This window comes from Hevea brasiliensis, chromosome 10 (assembly GCF_030052815.1).
Source record: "Hevea brasiliensis isolate MT/VB/25A 57/8 chromosome 10, ASM3005281v1, whole genome shotgun sequence".
Lineage (NCBI taxonomy): Eukaryota > Viridiplantae > Streptophyta > Magnoliopsida > Malpighiales > Euphorbiaceae > Hevea > Hevea brasiliensis.
Genome location: NC_079502.1, coordinates 5,955,269 through 5,978,604, shown reverse-complemented (window position 1 = coordinate 5,978,604; position 23,336 = coordinate 5,955,269). Strand labels below are relative to the sequence as shown.

The following is a 23,336-nucleotide window of genomic DNA, read 5'->3' as shown; positions in this document are numbered from 1 at the left end:
CACCAACAGAAGTCAAGAATGGGAAGTGAAAGCTGCACTCTGCACTGCTTCATATGCCCTTGAGAAAACGAAGTTAATTTTTTATTTTTTGTTTGTTAAATTTATACGATCTACTTCTACTGCTATAAAATAGAATAGTTCTATTGGCAAATTGGCAAAGATGAAAGTAGGGATGGTATTAAGTATGGTATTTGTGAAACTCATTGTATCTGAATTTGAAGTTGGTTAATAATCTTAACATCTGAATTTATCTTACATTCAATTAAAATTTATTTTTAATATTTAAATTTATTTTAAATTCGATTGATATTATCTAAAAAATATTCAACTAGTTTAATTTTATATATTTTAATTAATAATTTATATAAAAAATATTTTTTATTAATAATTTATATTATAAAAAATTAATAATTCTATAAAATATTAAAAATTTATTTATTTAAAATATAATATATAAAAATTCATAAATATTATTATAAAAAAATATTATATATTTAATTATTTATATAGTTAAATTTAGATAATAAATACTCAATATGCAAAAATCAAACAAGTCATAGATATTATTTTTTAAATTTAAATTCGCTCCAAATACAATTATATATTAATATATAACTAAAAAAATTAATAAATTATGACTAAAAGTTAAACTTCTAATACACTATTACTTTCGACTGCTTGATTTTTTTATTTATAGTAAAAAATTACCGATAATAATTTAGGTTGTCATTTTTAATATATTAATCCTAATTACGGTTTTTATTTATAATATAATTAAATGATATGATTTATAATTTAAATTTAGTATTTCTTACTATCATTTTTGTTTTAAATTTATGGTCTTTTAGACAATTAAATTATATTTTAACAATTCTCTTTATACTAATATTTTCGCATTTCTCTTTTAATAATACATAATTATTAAATTTATCAATATTTTTTACTTTGACTAATATTATATAGACAAAATGTATGCACATGAAACACTAAACCGAAACCACACACCCCTATATGCAATACTCATTAATTATACTATTTTGGAACGTTAAATTAATCAACTAATTATTTTTCTCCTCGATCGTTTGAACCTGAATTTACAAGGCAACACATGGTAGGAATAGGATACAACCACTCATAGACATAACCCAAAGGAGCAAATATAGAGAAAGTAACCAAATTAATGACAAATCGAGTACCGTACACAACTCCCTTGGAAATTTCTAAAAATCGTTACAAGAGTCAAAAAATAAAGGAAGCAGGAACAAGATTAAGTAACGTTGTTCTTAAAAGATGTGAAATAGTCAGTGATGGCAGCGATTAAGTGATATTCCATATACAATGGCAGGATTATAAATTCCAAGATTGCTTGACATGGAAGAGTATGTATCTATACGAGGCTTAAGCAAATACCTTCCTATCTCAAACTCTCTCTCATCACTTCCTGATTGAGAGGAGCTCAAAGCTCCTAAATGCGTCGTCACGAGTGCCTTTAGAAGAAGCCACGGCACGAGTAGATGATTTTGGGTCATACCCAGGTTGGATTCTTTGTGAAGAAGTCAGACGGCCACTGCTTGAGAGTAACCTGCTAGAACGACCTTCACTAGGTTCGCCAGATGAACTCGGCCGACTATTTGAGACGACAGCTTTTCTTGTGTTGCTGCCATAACGAGAAGAACTACGCCCTTTCTCTGGCTCCAGTTGCTGCAAAATCAGGCAATAAAAAGGCCCTTAATAAGGATTTGGTGTAAAAGAATCTCAAATGCAGTACCATTGCCACTATGACTTCAAATGGAGCAAAAATGGAACCACCATACCATGCTACCATAAAATAAGCAAATGTAAATGACACAAGACATCACAGGTTTCAAGTTTAGTTTCAATTTCATCAAACCACTAAACTAGGTTGTCCTTGGGCAGGAAAATCCCTTTAGTTATATTTCCTTTTTCCCCTCTTTTACTGATTTCCACATTGCTCTATTCAGAAGCAGAAATAAATGAGATTCTGATAGCTTGGATTCAAATCTAACTTTCAGAATAAAAGCCTTGGCTGTCACTGAAAATATAAAGTGAACTAATGAAACACTGTACAACTCAACCAAGCCTTAATAACTAACAAATAAAACAACGTACACGCAGAAAATCTGTTCTCTTAATGATCAAGATCTCAAGTTTAAAATCAATGAAACATTCTGAAAGATTAGACTTGAAGCCTGAACTAAAGCAAACAAGATGACTAAATAGGATACCTACTCCCCCTGTTCTCCTATACTTATTGGCAAATCTTTCATAGTGAAAATAATATGATCCATTTTAGACTCCAAATGGTAGAAAACTCGTTGGTACTACTAATTTTCAAAAGAACCTTGCTGTCTAAAATACATAAGTAAAGATATCAACTTGTAATCAGAATTTCAAATACTTTGAAGATTGGACAACAAATCTTTATAGTTTCTTCTGCAATCAATCAAATAGGATGAGCTTACATTCTCTGAAGATCTGTTTCTGGAATTGTCATGTGGACTAGAGCCTGAGAACTTCCTTGTGGAAAATGCTTCAACAGCACCTGACAATCTATCCCGAATCTCTTTCCCAACTGGACGAAAATATGATAGATATTAACCATTGAAGAGGGGGAAAAACTAAGTTAGGCCAAAAAAAAAAAAAAAAGAGTATTTGTGCATGATATATTCATATTCTGCATAAGAAAAGCATAAAGTTTCATATTACAAAAAGTTCCAGCGATATGCGTGATGTGCAACTCAGGGTTCAAATAGAGTAAAAGACCATCTTCTCACCAATTTCCAATCCTAGCATTAAACATGTCCACAGTCCGGGTTGGGCTCAAAACCTGCTTGGTCTACCAAGAACCAGAACAGGTAAACAGTATACAGGCCAAACCGGACCAGAACCTTCAGTCCCTTGAATTGAACAGGCAGTCTAGTTCATACTCAACTCAACTCAACTCAACTCAACTAAGCCTTTATCCCAAAAATTTGGGGTCGGCTAGATGGATTCGCTTTCTACACTCTAAACGATTTTGGGTTAAATCCTCAGAAATATATAATGCTTCTAGGTCATGTTGTACTACTCTCCTCCAAGTCAATTTAGGTCTACCCCTTTTTTTCTTTCTATCCTCTAACCTAATGTGCTCTACTTGTCTAACTGGAGCCTCCGTATATCTACGCTTCACATGACCAAACCACCTCAATCTTCCTTCTCTCAACTTATCTTCAATTGGCACCACTCCTACCTTTTTTCTAATACTCTCATTACGGACTTTATCTAGTCTAGTTTGGCCACTCATCTACCTTAATATTCTCATCTCTGCAACTTTTATCTTAGACGCATACGACTCTTTCAGTGCCCAACACTTACTACCATATAACATAGCCGGTCGTATGGCTGTACGGTAAAATTTTCCTTTCAACTTATTGGGAATCTTATGATCATATAAAACTCCCGTGACATGTCTCCACTTCGACCATCCGGCTTTTCGCCTAATTAGTTTGCGCTTAGTCGGTCCCAAGCCCGGATAAAGGAGTAGGGTTGTGGTAGGTGACAACCAGCGTAAAAATTTTGTCACACCTTATGATATGGATTCAAAAGTCTAGTTCATACTGCCCTTTAAAAAAATAGAAAAAAAAAATTCAATCATTGAATTAACTCATTCCGGATCAAACTATAACCAAGCCGGAACCGTCCTCAAACCGGTACCAAAACCAAACTGGCCCCCTGTGGTCCAGTATAGGGCCCTCCCTCCAAGGAACAGAACTTTCGGAACAGGCCTGTGGCCCTCTCTACCTAGGATTCACATATACTGAACTTATTATCAGAGTTCATAAACTTAACACCAAATTTAAAATTCAGTTTTGATTTTAAGAAATACCTGAGACCTTTTCTGTAGGTCTTTCTACAGATGGTCCTGCATGACCTGGTTTCCCACTGGAATGCTGAAAAGAGTCAAATAGTAAAGTGAGGAACAAATCTGGAGGGGTAGAAACCTAGGCCTATCATTTCACCAGCACTTACCCGTCCTCTAGAGCTGGAACTAATCTGAGGGTATTTCAAAACTGTCCAGTCAAAAACGTAGTCAAACTGATAACCTGCCGCAGCATCCAAGCCAAAACCTTGAGTACTAAAACATCTAAATAATAAACTATTTAATTGGCCTAGAGAAAGGGAAATACAAATCCATGACTGAATGTCAGAAATGTTAAATATGAATGTATTTTTAAGAACTGAAATATGATAGTCCTGGTGGTTTACCTTCTCGAATAAATAAATCTCGAAATAGCCTCTTCAAATATGAGTAGTCCGGTTTGTCTTCAAACCGCAATGATCGGCAGTAATGGAAAAATGATACGAACTCAGATGGGTACGATTTACAAAGCACCTATCATACATGTGCATTAAGATTACTGAATCCAAAACATCACAACTACGTACAAATTGGCTGACCAGAAAAAAGGGACCACAGCCACATTGAACCAAACTCGCCCAATGTTGGGGCAAGGATTTGTCCCATACTAATTTATGGAATAAAATATACAGAACATTGAATGAGAAGAAAAAAAAAAAAAAAACAAGTCTGCACTTGCCACATGCAAGCTAACATAATCAACTTGCACGCATTTATACATATATACATATAATTAAAATGAACTTGCACGCATTTTATACATATATTCAATACTAAATTATTTAATGAAGAATCTAGTCTCTGCTATTCCATGATTGAATTACGAACATCTAGCCAGTCTGGATCAAAGACAAGCCCAGGAGTTCAAGCCAGTCTTCACCAAACTATCTGCCATTAGTACCGTCAATCCAGAAAATATACATGCATACAAGGGCCTCAAACTTTGGATCTAACAGTCAATCGATTTTTTATTTTATAAGGCTTCTTATTAATAAGATTGTGTTAATCATGGCAAACTATCATACCTCTATGGGAGTTGAAACTTTCTTTTCACTGATCTTGTCATATTTTTGCTTTTTTGTGCCAGCCTTTAATCCCTGCCAGGGAAGACTGATGCAAAAAGAATTAGGCAAAATGTTGCAAGAACTATTTGACATTGCATAGAGAAAGCTCAACCAGAAATGGAGAAGACAAGGAGAGAAATGAATTAAATGCATAGCTGCTACCTTCCTCTTAGGAAATACATAAGCACATAACCAAGAGACTCCAAATCATCCCGTCTGCTTTGTTCTGCCAGAAAAATAGGGAAATAATAAATCTACACATATGATAGTGGTATTGATAATATTAGTTGGAGAGTCATCTTCACATGTACCATCACTCACCAACTCCAAGATGAGTGTTGACACTTGCATAGCGAGCTGTGCCTGTGAGGTTCTTGTTTTCTCTGCAACCAAAAACCTTTATGAGTTGCCACAACAATAAATTAAATTTTCAAACTGGTAGTAAACTTTAGGGGGGAAGAACAACAAGAAGAAGAAATTAGAGGAGAGTAAAAATCTATATTCATGATTGCATGTGCATGCGAAAGAGGAGAGAGGGTCAAATGAGTGATAAAGTAGGATGACCATTTAAAGTGTGGCAGCAGCGGACAAACACAGCATGGATGTTAATTTATGGTATAGAAAAAAGATTTCTTAAAAAGATGCAGGAAAATTAAAAACTGAAAGAAAAGGCAGATGTGGGGAACAGAAGATCCTTATTAGATTCACATTCAGTCAAATTAGATAGCTAAAGCTAAAACAACTCAAAATAACAAAGATTCGCAACTCTGCTGCTTTCGTGATATTTATTCAGTATAATTGTATGCTTCTAAGACCATAACTGCCTTTATCCAATTAAAAGGTGAATATTAGACACAAACGAACTGGCATAACCACAAACTCATATCCTGCCAAGTGGTCCTTAACTTGTATCCAAACATTATGCACAATTGAGCATATTTCAGGGCCAATAAAATAAGCTTCACAATGGTAAGTTGGTAACACGTCATAAAACCACAACTCGACTTCCAAGTCCTCATATCTAATCTCTAAATATGGGTCACAACCTTTCCCAAATTAGCTTCATCCGAATTTAAATCAAACTTGGATTTTAATGCATATAAAACAAAGAGGAAAATTCCAGATTTGTTTTATAGAGCACTTATTGAGTTCATAAATTTTTTTCCTAATCAGAAAGGGAGGAGAAATGCTTAACATGCCCTACCAAATTTTCTACTTCTTCCTTAACATGGACAAATCTCATGAGTAAATCAAGCCTCTGACCTTGCCTACTGAAGGGCCTAGGCCATAAGGAGCATAATAAAATATATGCCATGGTGGATTTACTGCATCATGTAAACATGGTGATTTACCTGTATGGGATGTGTTTGTGAGTCTGAAGATCCCTATACTTCTTTGCAAGGCCAAAATCAATGACATACACCTGTGACAGAACGATTCAAACAAATTTAAAAGCAGAAACAAGTTGGAACTATAATAAAAATACTTTCTCCTTTATTATAAATATCTTATAACCAATCAAACTCTCTGAATGTATCATACAGAAAGAATAATCAAACAGTTTTCCAGCGAGGGCACAGTGCCAAATAATCACTATTATGCAGTTAGATAATGACTTTAATGCAGCTCGTACTACAAACGAAACTGAATCAGTATGAACTTTCATGTGCTTATTTTACTATAAAGACAAAAAATATTCAGCTATCATTTCAATAGTGAGTTGTTTTAACCAGCTCCAATAGGAAATAATTACAATTATATATACATATTCTATTTTAATGTGTAAAAAACTGTCCCTAAACTGCCCCGAGAGAGAAAATTTATCAACCAAAGACATTTCACCTGTACATGGAATTACTAAAACTCTATCACCCAAAGCATGCACAGATATTCTGATTTTCTGAGATAATGGCCATGAATTGAACAGAAGCAAGTACCTGATTTGCTTTGCGACCTAGGCCCATTAAAAAGTTGTCAGGCTTTATATCACGGTGAAGAAAACCTCTAGAATGCATGTATTCAACCCTGTTAATCTTAAGAGACAAAAATAAGGGGAAAAAAATTTACTTTCACGGTTTGAAAATTAAGAATACTCTTTAACAAAGAAAAATCATGCACACTTACAAGTTGATCTGCAAGCATCAAAACCGTTTTCAATGTAAATTTCCTGTTGCAATAGTTGAATAAATCTTCCAAACTAGGTCCAAGAAGGTCAATAATCATGACATTGTAGTCAGCCTCAACTCCAAACCATTTTAGATGTGGAATTCCAGCTTCATCACGGAAAATAAGATGAAATTATTTATGAGAAAAAATTATGCTTACAGACCATGTTCCCCCTTGTGTGTTTTAAAGGAACTTCTAAAGAATATCATGGCACATTAACCTCAACATGGAGTTACTGTCTTAAAAATTAAAATCAGAAAACAGCATCTAAACAAAAAATATAATGTTCTCTCATAAATTTCCATCCTACACTTCCAGAACATTTTATGAGTGTTTTTGGATGTGTGTGAGTGTGAGAAAGAGAGAGGAAGACAGGTAGGGCTTACTCCCTCCTTGAAGAAGCATATATAACTTTGACTCATAGTGAAGCTGAGGATGTTTGGTCTTCACAGATTCCTGAAATTTTTTTTTTTTAAAAAAAAAGGGAAGGTCAATAATTGGCAAGAATATCATTAGATGACATGCAAGTCCTTTATAGAGAAAGAAAAAGATGGTTAATGAAAAGAAGAAACAAAATCAGATGTACAGCATATACTGTATGCAATTCTTAAGCATAAAAATGTTCCGTGGGGAAAAGCAAAAAAAGTCATTATTCATCAATCCTCATTAAGAATAAGTAACTCAGATAGGACAACGTAGCATAAGACTTAGATAATTACTAATATAGATCCCATCCAAGATCTTAATGGCATCCATACCTTCCTAATTCTGGCATGAAAAAAGCTTATTTTTTCTTTGGTTCTTACAAAGGACAGACAGCATCCAGTATCTACAATGGTTTTCAAAGAGGCGTCTCCAAACCTTCCAGAGCTAATATATAATAATGTTTATATATATATATAAAAGAACCCTCAAATACAACCCAACTCCATGTCCAAAGGGCCACCAGCCAATCAGATAGAAAGATGAACACCAGCCAATCAGATAGAAAGATGAACAAGATTTATTGCCATAGATAAATGTGATTAAAACAGTAGAAACACATGAAATTGAACCTTCCAACACTACCTATCATGGCATACCAAAAAGGAAAAAAGAAAATTGATGACAAATAATTACTCCTGTAAATCCCAATCAACATAATCATTTTTTGAGAAAAATATCACCTACCAGTTTAACAGCGACCTCTTCTCCAGTTTGCACATTTACACCTGAAAATCCAAGTCAAATAACCATCAAAGAAACTGTTGAACAGACAGAATAACAAAAGGATTACAATTCTGTTGCTGAAATGCTACAAGGAGAAGAATGGATAAGTTAAACTCACCCAGATAGAGCTCCCCAAAAGATCCACTACCAATCTTCCTTCCCAGCTTAAACTTGCCACCAACAATATGGTCAATCTTCGATTTCTCCATTGCTAAACAACTCAACCCAGAAGCATAAAATAGCTATGTTTACTTAGATTTGCGAGCAATTAGCTTTTCCTTATAAATAACCCCCCTACCCAACAAACATTAACACCCAAAAAACCAACAGATTTCCCAAATTGACCGGTTCACAGATTCTCTTCCCTTGACAAAAAAGAGCTCAACTTTTTACAACATACGCATTAATTAACGTTTAATTAGGAAAAAACCAAGTGTAAACCGAAGAGACAAAACTTATCATAAGAATAAAAATAATCCAAAATCCAATTTAATTTCAAAAGGGCAAAAAAAATGGGATTCTTCCTCCTTTATAATTAAAAGGATTAAGAAAGGAAAAAAGAGATCTTTCAAATCACATGCTTTAAAATTGATATAAAAAAGAATCCCAAAATTTTCAATCACAAATTAGGAAAGAAAACCCTAATTTGAACAAAAATGAAGCTGCATTGACCAGAAAAATCAAATGCAAATAGAAACTGCAAACCAAAAACAGAAAACAAAATTGAAAATATCCGATAGATCGAAAACCCAGCTTTGGGATTAAAAATTTACATATTTTACGAGAAAAAAAAATAAAAGAGGAGAAGAAAAAGAAGAAAGGGGGAGAAATGCGATGGTGTTTGATGGGAGGAAAAGTAATGTGAGAAACGAGGAAGAGACGGACAATAGAAGAAAAAAGGGCCAGGTGAGAATTTTTTATTTTTTATTTTTTATTTTTTTTAATTTTTAATATCATTATATATTTATTTATTTATTTAAAAAATAAAAAATTAATATACTTGAGAGTGAATGAACTATGAAGCAATAGACCACTAGTTTACGAGTAGTCTTAGAATTTGATCTGGCTTATTTGAAGTAAACAATATTTTTATGTAACACTCTTAATTTAAAAATATTTATTTATATGTAAATATTAATATTTTATTATATTAAAATTTTGAAAATTTAATTAGAATTTTCTAAATTTTAAAAATTGGATTTGATTTTTTGAACATAATAAATTTTGATAATTTTTAAAAATTAATTGTAAAACTAAACTCCACAAATTTTTTTAAGTTTACTGAAATTTATTTAAAATTTTTGAGCCTTATTTTTTGTCTCAGATAGAGTAAAAATTCAATTTTGAGTTTTTTGAATTGAACCGACCGAATCAAACTGGACCGGATCGGACCGGCTCTCTTTTTCTTCCTCTTTCCTTCCGCGTCACGCATGACACTCTCCCTCTCTCTCGTGTTTTTTCTCTCTCTCCCTTGCATTTTCTCTCTCCTCCCTCCTCCCCACGACCGACCAACCTCCCCTCCCTCCCCACACGCTAGTGACCACCCTGGCACCCTCCCTCTTGCCGGCCGCCGCCTGAAACTATCGAAAATCGCGCCCAAACCTCCCTTCATGCGTGTGCAGTATCGCCTCTTTTCCGACCAAAATCCGATTGATCTGGCTACCAATTGGACTGGATCTTGTCAAAACCTCTTATACTCCTCAAGAACTTTCCATAGACACCAAGAACACCCAATTTCATTGAGCAATTTGTCCAATTTTTGCCTGAGAAGTTTTAGCTCATTTTAACTTTTAAGCTAAATTTCTCCCAAACCAAAAACCCATGGGAACTCCGAGAGTACCAGCGTGCTTTACGCGACGAGAGCTTCGCGGAGATATAAATTTCAAAATTTTCCAATATCAAAATTTTGGTGAGTTCTTTGAACTTCGTAGTATTTTTTCGAACTTCAATTGAGCTTAATTAATTCCATAAATAATTTTTTCTAACTCCTGGTGTTGTGGGTTTCGCGTAGGTACTTTCGTTTCGATGAAATTTGACAGTTGCTCAGGTCAATTTCAGGCCGGACAGGCAAGCTGTCTGAAATACTCTAGAACCGGGTCAAGGTTATAGGCTACCCACCATTTTCAGACACCTTGGATGCGTTCCCAATGCCACAATTAGCATAGGTAAACCCGAATCCTAAGTTTTCTTAATTATCTAGTGCCTAAATTAGATTAAAAATCCATAAAATATTCGTGGTAAGCTATAAAATTATAATTCTTTTTGTATTAGCTTTGTGATATTGCAAAGGACCGTAGGGCAAAATTTTAAAATTTTTAAAGCTCGTTTTGGTGGTTTTTACAAAAAGGTTAGTTTTGGGAACTAAAATGTAATTTTTTAAAATTGTGAATATTGACTGTTTTGGAGGGCCCAGGAGGGGCCATATGTTATTGATGAGTTGTGGTTATTGGAAATTGAGATTTAAAAGTGTTATTTGAGTATTTTTGTAGGTTGGGTCGGTCCTAAGTGCAGGGAAAACTCTGTCAGATTTCCAAAATAAAATAGGGCGTCTTTGCTTCTTAAAAGTCTTGTTTTAGATTTGTATGCTGATGAGTTGTTATGTCCTAATTTTAGATAAGCCGGGTCAACCTTCCTCCTCCGCCCAGCCACTGCAGTAATTTTTTGAGTACTGTGAGTAGATATTGATTTTATTCACAATTTCAATATTATTATATTTCAGGCATGCTCATCATCACTTATACATATATGTATATAGCTAAATTTTAGGCATGCCTATTTTGCATTTATATTTGATGATATTATTTTGGTTGTTGTGTTATGATAATCTAGAGCTGTGTGTGTGAGTTAGTGTGTATGTGGTGCTTATGGATATGGGCAGGATGGGTAGACGCAGCTGGAGCTTGACTCGCTGGGACTCAATCTTTATTATGGATAAGTCGGGGTAGGGACGGCTTTGAGTTGATCTTGTTGGCTCCTGCATTTGGATAAAAAGAGAAAGTATGGTTTTGAGTTGATCTCACTGGCAGAGGTTGAAACTAAGAGAGCTGTGTAGGGGGATCAACTCTCCATATATGTATGTGTTAATATGGATTTGACATGGCTGGGTGAGTGCTCCAGATTATCTATGATGTGATTTGATCTGATCTGTATGGCTTGTATGAAAATGATGCATTTTATTTTTAAGGATGCATTTTATTTTTAAGGATGCATTAGAATTAGATAGTTATAGAAATTGTGTGTGAAATCAATATCTTACTCTAATTGTGTGTGAAATCAATATCTTACTCTATGAGTTGAATGTTCATTCTTGTTCACCTTATTTTTCCAGGTTACAGGAAAGCTTTTTCTTGTGTTTAACCTGTTCTTTTCTCTGCAGGTCTTCTTGTCGTTATCTTCATAATTTGAAATGTTAAATTGGAATTCTAGATCTTCGCATGTGTAGGAACATATTATTTATTGGGACTATAAGATTTATTAATTTGGGTGTAATTTATAAACTACATGTATGTGTAATTATGTGGATGGATACCTATGTTGGATGAGAGAGTTGGACTCCCATTTAATTTTATATTGATTATGGATGATTGTGTGGATGAGCTGAGCTCCCCAAATGGATTGGATTTTTAGATTGCAGGTCAGGGTAGTTGAGAACTCCTCGTTAGATGATCCATATTATCGTTGGACTTTGTCCGATTGTTTTCTTGAAATTGGGCCAAATAAGGGCTTTATGTTTGGGTTGGAAGATAGTTGGGCTTATTACAGGCTTTGTGGGCCTTATATTTACCCAAGTCCTAGTGTCGGTCAGGCCCATAATTTGGATCGTGACATTTTATACGTGCTTATTTAGCATTGAATTTAATTTTATATTATTTTTTAATACTCTCTAATTAATATATTTATAAAAAAAATAATTTTTTAATCCCAATTCTAACAATAATGCCAGATAAACCCTATGCCTCATCTCCTTTCTGGCCTTAGTAATCTCTTTCTTTTGCTTTTCTCTCACCTCATTTTAGATGGCTTGCTAATTATAGATATGATTTCATTTTTTTTTTCAAATTATATAGATATTGAGTGTATTAAAAGATACTAAAAATTATATATAATTTTGTATTTAAATGAATTGGTATCCTTTAAAACAAAAACCTTCTCCATCTAACACCTAATCTAAAGAAGCTATTCAACAATTTATCTAAATCCTTTTGGCATGTGGTGTTTAAATTCTTATGCTATAAGATGTTGGAGTTATACTTCTGTTAATAGTTTACGCTTTTAACAACATGGTAAATGCTCAATCCTATAATTAGTATCAGAATTGTGATCATGAATTCGTATCCCAATAATAAAAATAGTTCAGGGGACTAGCATCTTGTCTAAATCTCTTCTGCCCATTACTACTTAAATAAAAACTAAATTACCAGATATCTCGAACACTTAAATAGAAACGGCATGGCAGTATTTTTATGATTTTTATGAATGACTATGCACTACTAAGCTAGAACTCCTAAAACTCATTAATGAAGATAAAGAGTTTCTCACGAGTAAACTTTCAATGATAAAATTAGGATTGATTAATCATGAAATATTAGGATTGATGATCTATTTTATATTTATGTCGTATTGATTTTTAACTATCATATCCATCTTGACGGTAAATCAAATTTCATTTCATCATTCGATCTGGCTTAATTTCATTTACTATATTTGTAACATTCTCAATTATACTCTAAACTTTTATCTATTTATATTGCATGAGTCATCATATAGGCATTGGATCTTTTTCATGAAAGTTAATTATAAGAAGTAATATGTACATTATTTAATAAGAAAGAAAGGACTAGAAAGAAGACAATAAAAAGTTGGGAGGCAAATTAAAAGATATAAGGACTAATTGAAGTAAATGATAAGTTTTGGGGTAGAATGTATAAAGAGAGATTAGTGGCCATTGGACAAAGCCTATTTAACCATCGGAAAAAAAAAATTTGGACTTATCCCTTTAAACCCCAATCGGCTGCCCCTCTCTCCCTCACTTTCCCATCTTCTTTCTTTCCTCCATAACCATTTCCTCACAAATTTGAAGAAGAAGAAGAAGACCAAGAAAGTAAACCTAGTTTAATTCTTACCTTAATCCTCACAAATCAAGCCTAAGAAAGAAAAAGGGAGCAAGTTATTGAAGTTGTAGATAGTCATCTTCTTTTAGGGTTTTGGGTAGAAGAATTGAAGAGAAGAGGAATCAAGTGATTATACTAGAGGTTAGTACTTAAACTCATCCTTGTTTCCATGTTATATATGTGAATTTCTTATTGTTTGCTAACTAGATGAATTTAGGGTTTGATGTGTATGAAATCTGAATTCTGTTTGGGTGAGGCTGTTGGATAGCCACATTCAAAAATTTATATCTTGAGCTGGGAATGTCAAAATGATGTGATTGTTGCTGCAAATGAAACTTTGAAGAGTGCCCTAAAACTTTGTACTTCAGTGTTAGCCTTAATTCTGATAATAGAATAGAGTTTGAAGCCAAAACATTTATTTGCTCAAGTCTGAAACTTGTCTGGCAGATTCTAGCAACAAGGGACTTGACTTTAGAAATTCATAACTTGAACTAGAAAACTCGAAATAGGATGATTCTTGAGGCATTGGAAAGCTTAAAGAGAGCTTTAAAACTTTGTAGTTATGGCTAGGAATTGATTTTGCTGTTTTCCTATTGAAATTCATACATTTTTGTTACTATTCACACTAAGACAGAATTCTAGGCAAATTATACATTTTTGCTTATATATTGACTTGTAGAGTAGATTTTGCCATGATTCCAATTGGAAAACAAAATAGACATATGAAAGTTAATTTCTGCAAAATTTGCCATTAAAATTCTGTCTCTATGAATTTTGGTGAAATTTTAGATTTTTCTGTTCACCTAGCTAGGAATCTGCAGTTTTTTGCAGAAAATGGTTTTAAATGTTATAAATTTTGATTGGAATAAATTTAGGTGAAATTTTGGCTATGTATGGCAAATATAAGCACATGAAATACGTATATAAACTGGATAATTGGAAAAGAATATAATATGTATTATTAGCCCTTCTAAACTTCGGTAGGGGTCGTAGGTTAGTATAAGGTATGGCATGCCCCATATATATATATATAATTAGCAATACCGCAACTACAGAATACATTATATGAATCTTCTGACGCATGGTGCCCTACAATTATTGGCTTTTGAGCCTTACAGTTTTGGCACTTCATGCCCTATAGTTACAGTTTTTCCTTATCTAGTTAGGTGATCCTACTAAGAGTTTTTAGGGGTTGAGACATAACAAATATGGTATAATTTGATTAATACTTGTCATTTGATATGTTTTTTTTTTTTAGTCTTTTTGAATCTTGCTTATGAATATGCATGATTGTTAATATTATAAAAATTGTTATTTCAAATGTATGTTATTTTCCTGCTTGCATAATTTTTTTTATGGATGAGTTTAGCACCACTAAGTATAAGCTTAGATCATTGGATTTTCCCCACGTGCAGGTAGTAGAGAGCAGTCGCCAGTAGAGGGGCCATAGTAGTTTGCATCAGCTTCAAAGCACATTAGAGATTTTGTAATTTTCTTTTCCATTGAATCTTGGAAAAGTTGTAAAATGTTGGCATGTACATTAGAAATAATTTACATAATCAAGTAAATCATTTTGTATCAAACTTCTTATCTTTTATGTAATTTGCAATGTTCATTACAAACTTTATCTTTTTAATTATTTATTTTTATTATGGATGGATTTAAAATGATCTTAAACATGGTTTGGATTTGATGATATAATTTTAGAAGTGTTTTGAGTTTGGTTAGTATTGAAAATAAGCTTGGAGGTAAAGGTTGGTTTATTTGGAAGTGTTTATTTCATGTTTAACAGGAGAAAATTAAGGAAAAACAGGGAAAACTCTTACAGTTTTTTCTCTTATATTTTTGTATAAAATATGTTTTTAGAAAACAAATTATTTTTTAAATATACTGTTACCTCCAAAAAATTAAAATAGTTTGTTCTATTGCTTAAAAATGTTTTAAATAGATTATTGTGCATTTCAATATAGTTTGTGGCATTCCTGACTCAGCTTATTATTGACTGGATAGGGGTGTTACAATATTTCTCTAATTTCGAAATTATTTTATCATTGTTTTCAACTTTAATTCGCATAAAAAAATACTTAAATTTTAATTTAATATCACTCAAATTTCTTAATACATTTTAGTGAATATTTCAATCATAAATTTAGACATATTTAAGTGGATTAGACACAATAAAAAAATATTTCTCTTTTTATTATGTGAAAAGAACAATCTCTCTTATTGTGATTGAAATATTACTGATAACTTTTTAATTTTATCTTTTTTTTTCTTAATTTTGGACAGATCAAATTCTTAAGTACTCCCTTCGTCATTTTTATCTTTCACATTTAGATTTTCTTTTGTTTAAAATTATTTGTCGCATTTAAAAAATTACGGAGTATTAATTGTTTTTTCTTCTAATTTTATTTTTTATCTCTACTAAATGCATATACGATGAGTAATTAGGTAAAAAAAAAAATTAGTTAATTACTAATATATTTTTATAAAAATAGGTTATTCAATAATTTTTTTACTCATTGTATAAAACCTAGATACGACAAATAAAAATTATCACGACCCAACCTATGGGCCGAACCGGCACTAGGACCTGGGCCGACATAAAGCCTCCGAAGCCTGTAGTAAGCCTTACTGTTCCCAAACTCATGACCAGACCCTCAATTTAGGCCCAACATGCATATAAAATAAATTAAATTAAATTATTATAATTTTATTTCGGGCCAACATAACCCAATAATTATCATGAACTAAAATTAAGGGAGCCCAGCTCAACCATGTTACATCATTTATAAACTATTTACAATCATAAAAATTTTTTATTTATTATTACAAAAACTTAAATTTATACATTTCCTGACAAGATTAATACTACTGCTAGTACATGCGGAGTTCTAAATTACAAACTTAGAGAATAATAATACAATTAAGTAACTATTAATAACCTGCTAGGAAAGAAGCAGATTATTCTGAAAAAGATCTCCTCCTGTAGCCTGGAAAAATATGGTGAACAATAGTGTAATACAAAAGGAATTATAATTTTCTAACTACCCACGAATATTTTATGAAATTTTAATCTAAACCCGAAACTAAATAATTAAGGAAACTTAGGGTTCGGGCTTATCTACGCCAATTCTGATGCTGGAAAAGTGTCCGAAACTTTTGAAAATGGTGAGGTAGCCTATAATCTTGACCCGGTTCTAAAGTAGCTTTGGCTGCCCGTTTGTCCGGCCCCCTGATTGACAAATGAATTTTCGTGAATCGAATGTACCTACGTGAAGCCCATAACACAGAGATTAGTACATAATTTTACTGAATTTATTAAGCTCATTTAGAACTAGAAAAATACCGTGAAGTTCGACCGAAAAGTGGCTGCCATCACTTTCTCTCTCTTATTTCTCTAAATTCCTTCTCTCTCTCTCTCCCTCTCTCTCTTTGCCTAAAAATCCTATTGTTGCCGCCACCCCTCGCCATCATCCAGCCTCTAGTGCCACTTGTGCAGCACCGGCCGGTGGTCCAAGCTCACCAAAAAAAGGAAGAAGAAGGTTAGAGGAGGAGAAGATGAGAGAGGAAAAGGGGGAGGGGGGAGAGGAGGTTCTCCTTATTTTTGTCTCAAATTTTTTTTTTTTAAATCTGGCACTGCCCAATATGGAAGCTGTCACTTCCATCACTTTTCATCTCTCTCTTCATATATATATATATAATACAATAATTCTTAACTTTTTAAAATACATAATATTTTATTAAAACAACTTTATTAAATCTCAATTTAAAATAATATTTTATTATTATTATTATTATTATTATTATTATTATTATTATTATTATTATTATTATTATTATTATTATTATTTAGCCGAGCAAGACATATTACACTCGGTGCCGGAGCACCCTATTTTATGTTACTTTATTCTTTTAATAATTTGTTCTCGTTATATTTTAATATCAATTATTTTTGTGACACCTCTCACCCGTCTACAGTGTAGCCGAGTAAGGCATGCCACATAGTGCGTTGGAGCGTCTTCATTTATCCCATTATATTCTTGGTTATTACATAAAATTTTATTTTAAATTCAGATCTAATTATTTTATCGGAGAAACTGACGGAATTTCTCCTCATTTCTTAATAATTTGATGATTTCCCGCCTATGTGAAACAATTACAATTATTTATATATATATATATATTCTCAAATTCGTTTTCTCATTCAGAACATCAATAAGTTTCACTCATATAAATATATAAGAAATTCAAATCATTTTCATACATGCACAATTCAAATATGAAATTTGAAACTATATTAATTTACATCATGTGCACATTTAATGTACAAAAATACATAATTTACATTTCATATCCAAAATTTAATTACAATGATTAAAAATAAAATACAAGCTAGTGGACACTACCAAAATATGCACTGCCGAGGAGGTGACACTCGGGACCCAAATGCAGATCAAAACTTCTAATCTCTCAGTCTATGGTCTACTGGGTTATCTGGCCAAATCTTCAATACCTACGCATTGCAAACAGCGACGCGCTAAGCATAAAGCTTAGTGGTGTCAATAATACAAGAAAATATAATATACAAATAAAAGTAAAAAAAAAAAATTCCTAGTTATTGTGCTTATAAGAAATAAATAATGACTAGTTTATTGTTTAGTTGAAAGCTAATTACATCTTATGATATTAGCTTTTCCTAGCATTTTATTAATCGTTCTCTTGATGATTTGGAGCTTCTTTTTATTGAAATCATTCTTGTTTTTTATCTTGATATTTAATTTCCTTACTTCCTTTAATAATTAATTCAATTACATTTATACTTTTCCATGCCCAAGTAATCTATGCAAATTGACCGGATTGGATAAATGGGTAAACTAGCACTGGGTACCAAGCACCTAGGGCCGTCACACCATCGGTCACAATGTGTCTCGGTGTGCAGACAGAATAACTAATAAGCCATAAAAGTAATAAGGTATAAAGCCAAGTATAACATCATAATCAGTATAGCCATAGGCTATCGTATCATAGAATGGCGTGAAGCCATACGTAATACTACTATCGGAACCCTATTAGCATGCCAACCTATCCAAACCAATCACACTAGGCCTAATAGGGCATTTAACACTTTTAATTATGCAATTTTTTTGAAATTGAAATTTAATTGTTACTATTCATTACATTAGTCAACTAAAATGTTGACTTTTTCATAGATAATAGGTATATTGATTATAATATCTCCAACATACCACATGTTGCATTCTAAAATTGTTGGCATTGGTTGCCAATACTATTGTAAAGCTTAGTGTTGGTTATTTTAAAATTTTCAGATTTTAAGTACTAAGTTTACTATTCCATTGGTCATTTGTACAGTAGGAATTTGATAAAATTCTCTCCATGAAAGTTGTTCCTTTATGTGTCTTCTTTAATTTCCTTTTTGAATCACTCCATTTGGAGTTTTCTAGCTCAAGTTATGGCCATATTACCATAACTAGTCGAATGGACTTTTACCCAGAATTTCTGGGCAATTCTGGTTTTGCCAGATTTGATAGCTCAACTTTGGTTAGCAATTTTATTTGGTTGAGTTCAAAATTGGAGTTTGTGTTCTGCATGAAAGTTGTTCTAAATTGTCTAAGCTTTTCATTAATATAAATTTCAGGTCAATTGGACCTTTCTACACTAAGTTATGACCAAGTGAATGAACACTGTATATTTAGTCATTTTGCCTAGGCAGAATGTGCATTACCCGGATTTGATAAATTTTTAGGTCAATCTATTGTGGTTTTCTGGGTAGGGTTCCTTCATCAAAGTTGTGTCATTATGTATCTAATTTCATTTCCAATTGGCCTTGCACCAATTGAACCCATACAACTCAAGTTATAGCTGCCCAAATCTGCTGGACTCACACCCAGTCCTGCAAGTCACACTAGGCAGCATACCTAACTTCAATTCCCATGGCACAAATCACTTCACTTCCTAATCACACATAGCCAAATGGTCACTAATTGACCACTTGAACTTTCTTTCACCAATACAAGAGCAAATCTCAAATTTATGTCCCAAACCCTAACTCTAACAACTTTAATTTTCCATATACATGCAATCAATGAATTAAGACATCAAATTCATGTTCAATGGCAGCCATGTATAACTATATTTCAATCTAATCAATGAAACCCTAATGTACCCTAAGGCTGCCGAAATTTCATGGGATATAATCATGCATTTTTCGTTCAATTTCTATCAATTTTTCAACTTATCTTAGCTTAAATTCAAGTTTAGAAGGAATTAAGAACAATGACTATGGCACTAACCTCTTGGCTGATTTTCTAGCTTGTTCACCCCTTACTTTCTTTCACTTTCTCTTCTTCTAATTGCTGCCCAAGTCTTGCTCTAATGGTAAGGGAGATTTTTTGTGAAGAGAGGGTGAGGTTTTGAGGTGAATTGAAGTGGGATTCAAAGCTTATGGGAGCTTTAATGGTAGAGAGGGGTTTGGGGACTTGGTTCAACGGGATAGTGGTGAGGGAAGACAAAAAGATTTGGTTCATTTTATACCCATTTGACTTCTTGAATTGGGTTTAGAATGAGGTGTCATAATGTGATTGGGTGGAGGCACACTAATGATATCATGTGATGTCATAATTTTTAATTTTCTTTTTTTTTTCTTTTCTTTTCTACTTATTTTCAATTAAATTTCTAGTAATATTTATTCACATTTTATGTCACATAAATTATTTATTTAACTGGACAAGTTGGCCAAAAATCATCTTTGAATACGAAATGACCAAAATGCCCTCCGTTTGGCTTATTAAGCCAAAATCGTCTGTACAGATCTAAAAATTTTTCTAAGAATTTTCATGGTATTCTAATGCTATCGAAACCTCAATGACTCTTATCTGGAGTCCCAAAAATTATTTCATGAATTTTCTCCCGGGTTTAGGGCTTCTAGATCGCAACTTCCCACTGGGTTACCCATCGCTAGGGCACCGGCTCATTTAACTTGGTTGTATTTTATTTCTAAAATTTTTCCTAAATTTTAATTATTAGTATTTGAGTTATTTATGACTCCTCCCTCTAATCTAAATATTTTTTTCCAGACATTTTAGCTGTCCGAACTGACACCGGTCACCGAAATAATAGAATGTACGAAATTACTACGGTGAGGGTGTTACAATAACTCTTACTTAATAATTTAATTAAACATAATAACATTAATGATAACAATAGTAATCATTATACCAAATTTAAAAATAACAAAACATAAAATTATAATTTAAATTCAATAATCTAAAATATTAAGCCTAACTTTATAATAATCTTATAAAATTTATTAAAATAACAAAATAATATTAGAATAATATGTAAATACCATATAAAAATATAAAATTTATATTTTAAAAAAAAATCGAGTTATGACAAAAATGAACGAAGCAAATATTTTTTTTATTAAGTCTAATCCACCTATAGGCATATCTAGATCAATTTATGATTCAACTGAATTTATTAGAGGGGAGTTTGGGTGTTATTAAATTAAAATTTGAATATTTTTATAATATAAATTAAAATTAAATGGTTATGGATGAAATTATGTCAACAGATTAATTAATCCACATATTTTTAAATTGGTCACCCCAAAATTTATACAAGTCGGCAATATAATTACACATGCCAACTTCCTACAGGTTGGCTAATTTCAGCGCTTATCAAATAATTAATATTTGTTCTATTTTATGAATAAGTGAGGGAACTTAAAAATTCAAATTTATAGATTGATAAATGGTATAAAAAATTTTAATATTTCTAGCACAAATGTATATTTTCCATATTCCATAATTAATTTTAAGCGAAGGATAATATGTTTTTTTTTACAATTTTCTAAATTTAATTTTTAGGTAATTAATATTAATGTAAAAAAAGTAACTTTCAACCATCTCTTAATTTAATTAAAGAATGCAATTCAAAATTTGAAAATGATCAATAATATGGGAAATATAAGATAAATTCATTATTAAGTATGTTTGGCAACAGATGATCGTATTTAGTAATTTAATCTTAATCAAAATATTATCTCTCTTATTTATAATATTTCATGACACATTTTTTATATTAATATATGGAGGTTGAGAGAATAATTATGAAAAGTTACTGTTTCTAATTTTGACTATAGTCAATAAGATAATGTCATCATTTTTATATTTGATAGCTAATTTTACTAAATATTTCTCATTTAAATTTATATATAAATAGCTAACTACTAAAAACTAATATTTAATGGCTACTAAAATAGTTAACAGTTATTAAAATAATTAACAACTACTGTAACAATTAATATTACCGAACAGGAACTAAATGTGCATATAAAAATCCAAAATATCAGCTGATCCCATGTTTTGAAGGTAATTAAACTAATCAATTCCGTTTAAAAAAAAATTTATTAGTTTAGACCAAAACTAATTCAAAATAATTTATCTATTATTATTTTATCGACTCACAAGGTCTGAAATTTTCTTCTTTTTTATGCACTTTTTTATATATTTCTTTTATTTTAGATAAATATTTTGGTAGATAGCATTTTCCCTAGAAAAGAATAAAAAATCCAAAGTGCATGGTGGGTATGCCATACCCTGGATTTGTAGTATATATAAATTCAACTCAAATTTACAAATAAATTAATTTAACATTTTTTAACTGCATCAATTAATAATTATCATATTCAAAATATGGGGCAAGTTTTATATTCCGTTCTTAAATTTTATCTTATATTTCACTTTCGTTTCTTAATTTTAATTTGTTACTAAAAAATATTTAAGTTTTAATTTTATTTTATAAAAATTCTTCTAACCTGTTATAACAGGTTTTCGAGTTAAAAAAATAATGAAATTATCTTTTTACTTTATTTACTCTCACATTTAAAAAACCCTAGCTATTTCAATTACCATCTAGATCTATAATAAAAATATCAATATAATCACAAAAATATCATCTGGATTTAATCTTCATTGGAAAATACTAAAATTATATTTATAGACATCATACTATAATTTAAAGAGATTTTTTCATTTGAAAACCTGCTATTACATATTAGAGAGATTTTTTATGAAATAAAATTAAAATTTAAAAATTTTTTAATAATAAAATGAAATTAAAGGACAAAAATAAAATATAAGGCAAAATACCCAAAATATGATATTTTCTCTTTTCAGTGAATAAACATGAAAATCTTTGCTACATGTGGACGTTGACTCGTACTATGAATTGTAACTATCTTTGGTCTGGTTTATTGATTGAAGCTGGGCCTCCATGGCCACATACATTTGCAACTTATAAATAATTCAAAAGTTGTCATATTGAACTGCTCAAGTATCTGACCACATAAGAAAATTTAAAAAAAAAATTTAATGAACATTTGGAATGTTAATTATGTGATTGATTACAAACAAGAGCACTGATTAATTAATTAATGATGAGGAACCATCAACTAGCCCCACTATATATGTATATATGGAAACAAAATTCATGAGGGCGCATTGAATTGAAGTTGCTGATAAATGGGCATTAATCACAAATCATATGATAGGGGAGATATCATATAACAATGGAATTAATTGTCTTTGGATTTCTTGGAAAAGTAGCAGCAGCTATGATTATTAATTAACTTTCATCACCACATATTTAGCAGAAAGTTCCATCATATATCTTGTATCTTGATCAATGGTTAATAAGTTTAGGAAAAAGAAAATTTATACATGTATAGTGAAACTATATGTAAATATAATATTGGTTGAGTATATATAGCTTGTGAACTCTTCAAATGCAATTCATGGAAACAGAAAGAAAACAAAAATAAGGATTCAAATGAACTAATAA

At 31.6% G+C, this 23,336-nt stretch overlaps 1 protein-coding gene across 2 annotated transcripts; it reads right to left on the bottom strand.

Moving 5' to 3' along the window:
• Positions 1-1,160: 1,160 nt before the first annotated feature.
• Positions 1,161-9,253, bottom strand: LOC110663343 (casein kinase 1-like protein 6). Of its 2 annotated transcripts, XM_058129036.1 has the most exons (14): positions 8,477-9,253; positions 8,320-8,360; positions 7,536-7,605; positions 7,108-7,256; positions 6,921-7,016; positions 6,336-6,406; positions 5,305-5,366; positions 5,146-5,209; positions 4,945-5,029; positions 4,267-4,393; positions 4,030-4,103; positions 3,887-3,950; positions 2,484-2,593; positions 1,161-1,701 (listed from the first exon to the last, which is right to left on the bottom strand). In XM_058129036.1, the coding sequence occupies exons 1-14, from the start codon at positions 8,565-8,567 to the stop codon at positions 1,435-1,437; spliced, it is 1,371 nt and encodes a 456-aa protein (XP_057985019.1). In that variant the 5' UTR covers positions 8,568-9,253; the 3' UTR covers positions 1,161-1,434. The 2 variants fall into 2 exon arrangements, with proteins under 2 accessions (XP_057985019.1, XP_057985020.1); XM_058129037.1 differs by lacking the exons at positions 3,887-3,950; positions 4,030-4,103 and having other exon boundaries at positions 8,477-9,228.
• Between the last annotated feature and the right edge of the window lie 14,083 nt (positions 9,254-23,336).

Bases quoted from the DNA above. Each gene is read 5' to 3' on its own strand.
- LOC110663343 (XM_058129036.1), bottom strand. From the start codon at position 8,567: ATGGAGAAATCGAAGATTGACCATATTGTTGGTGGCAAGTTTAAGCTG. The intron at 7,017-7,107 runs GTAAGTGTGCAT...TTGTCTCTTAAG, and splicing joins TGATGCTTGCAGATCAACTT to ATTAACAGGGTTGAATACAT. The intron at 1,702-2,483 runs GTAAGCTCATCC...CTGATTTTGCAG, and splicing joins GAAACAGATCTTCAGAGAAT to CAACTGGAGCCAGAGAAAGG.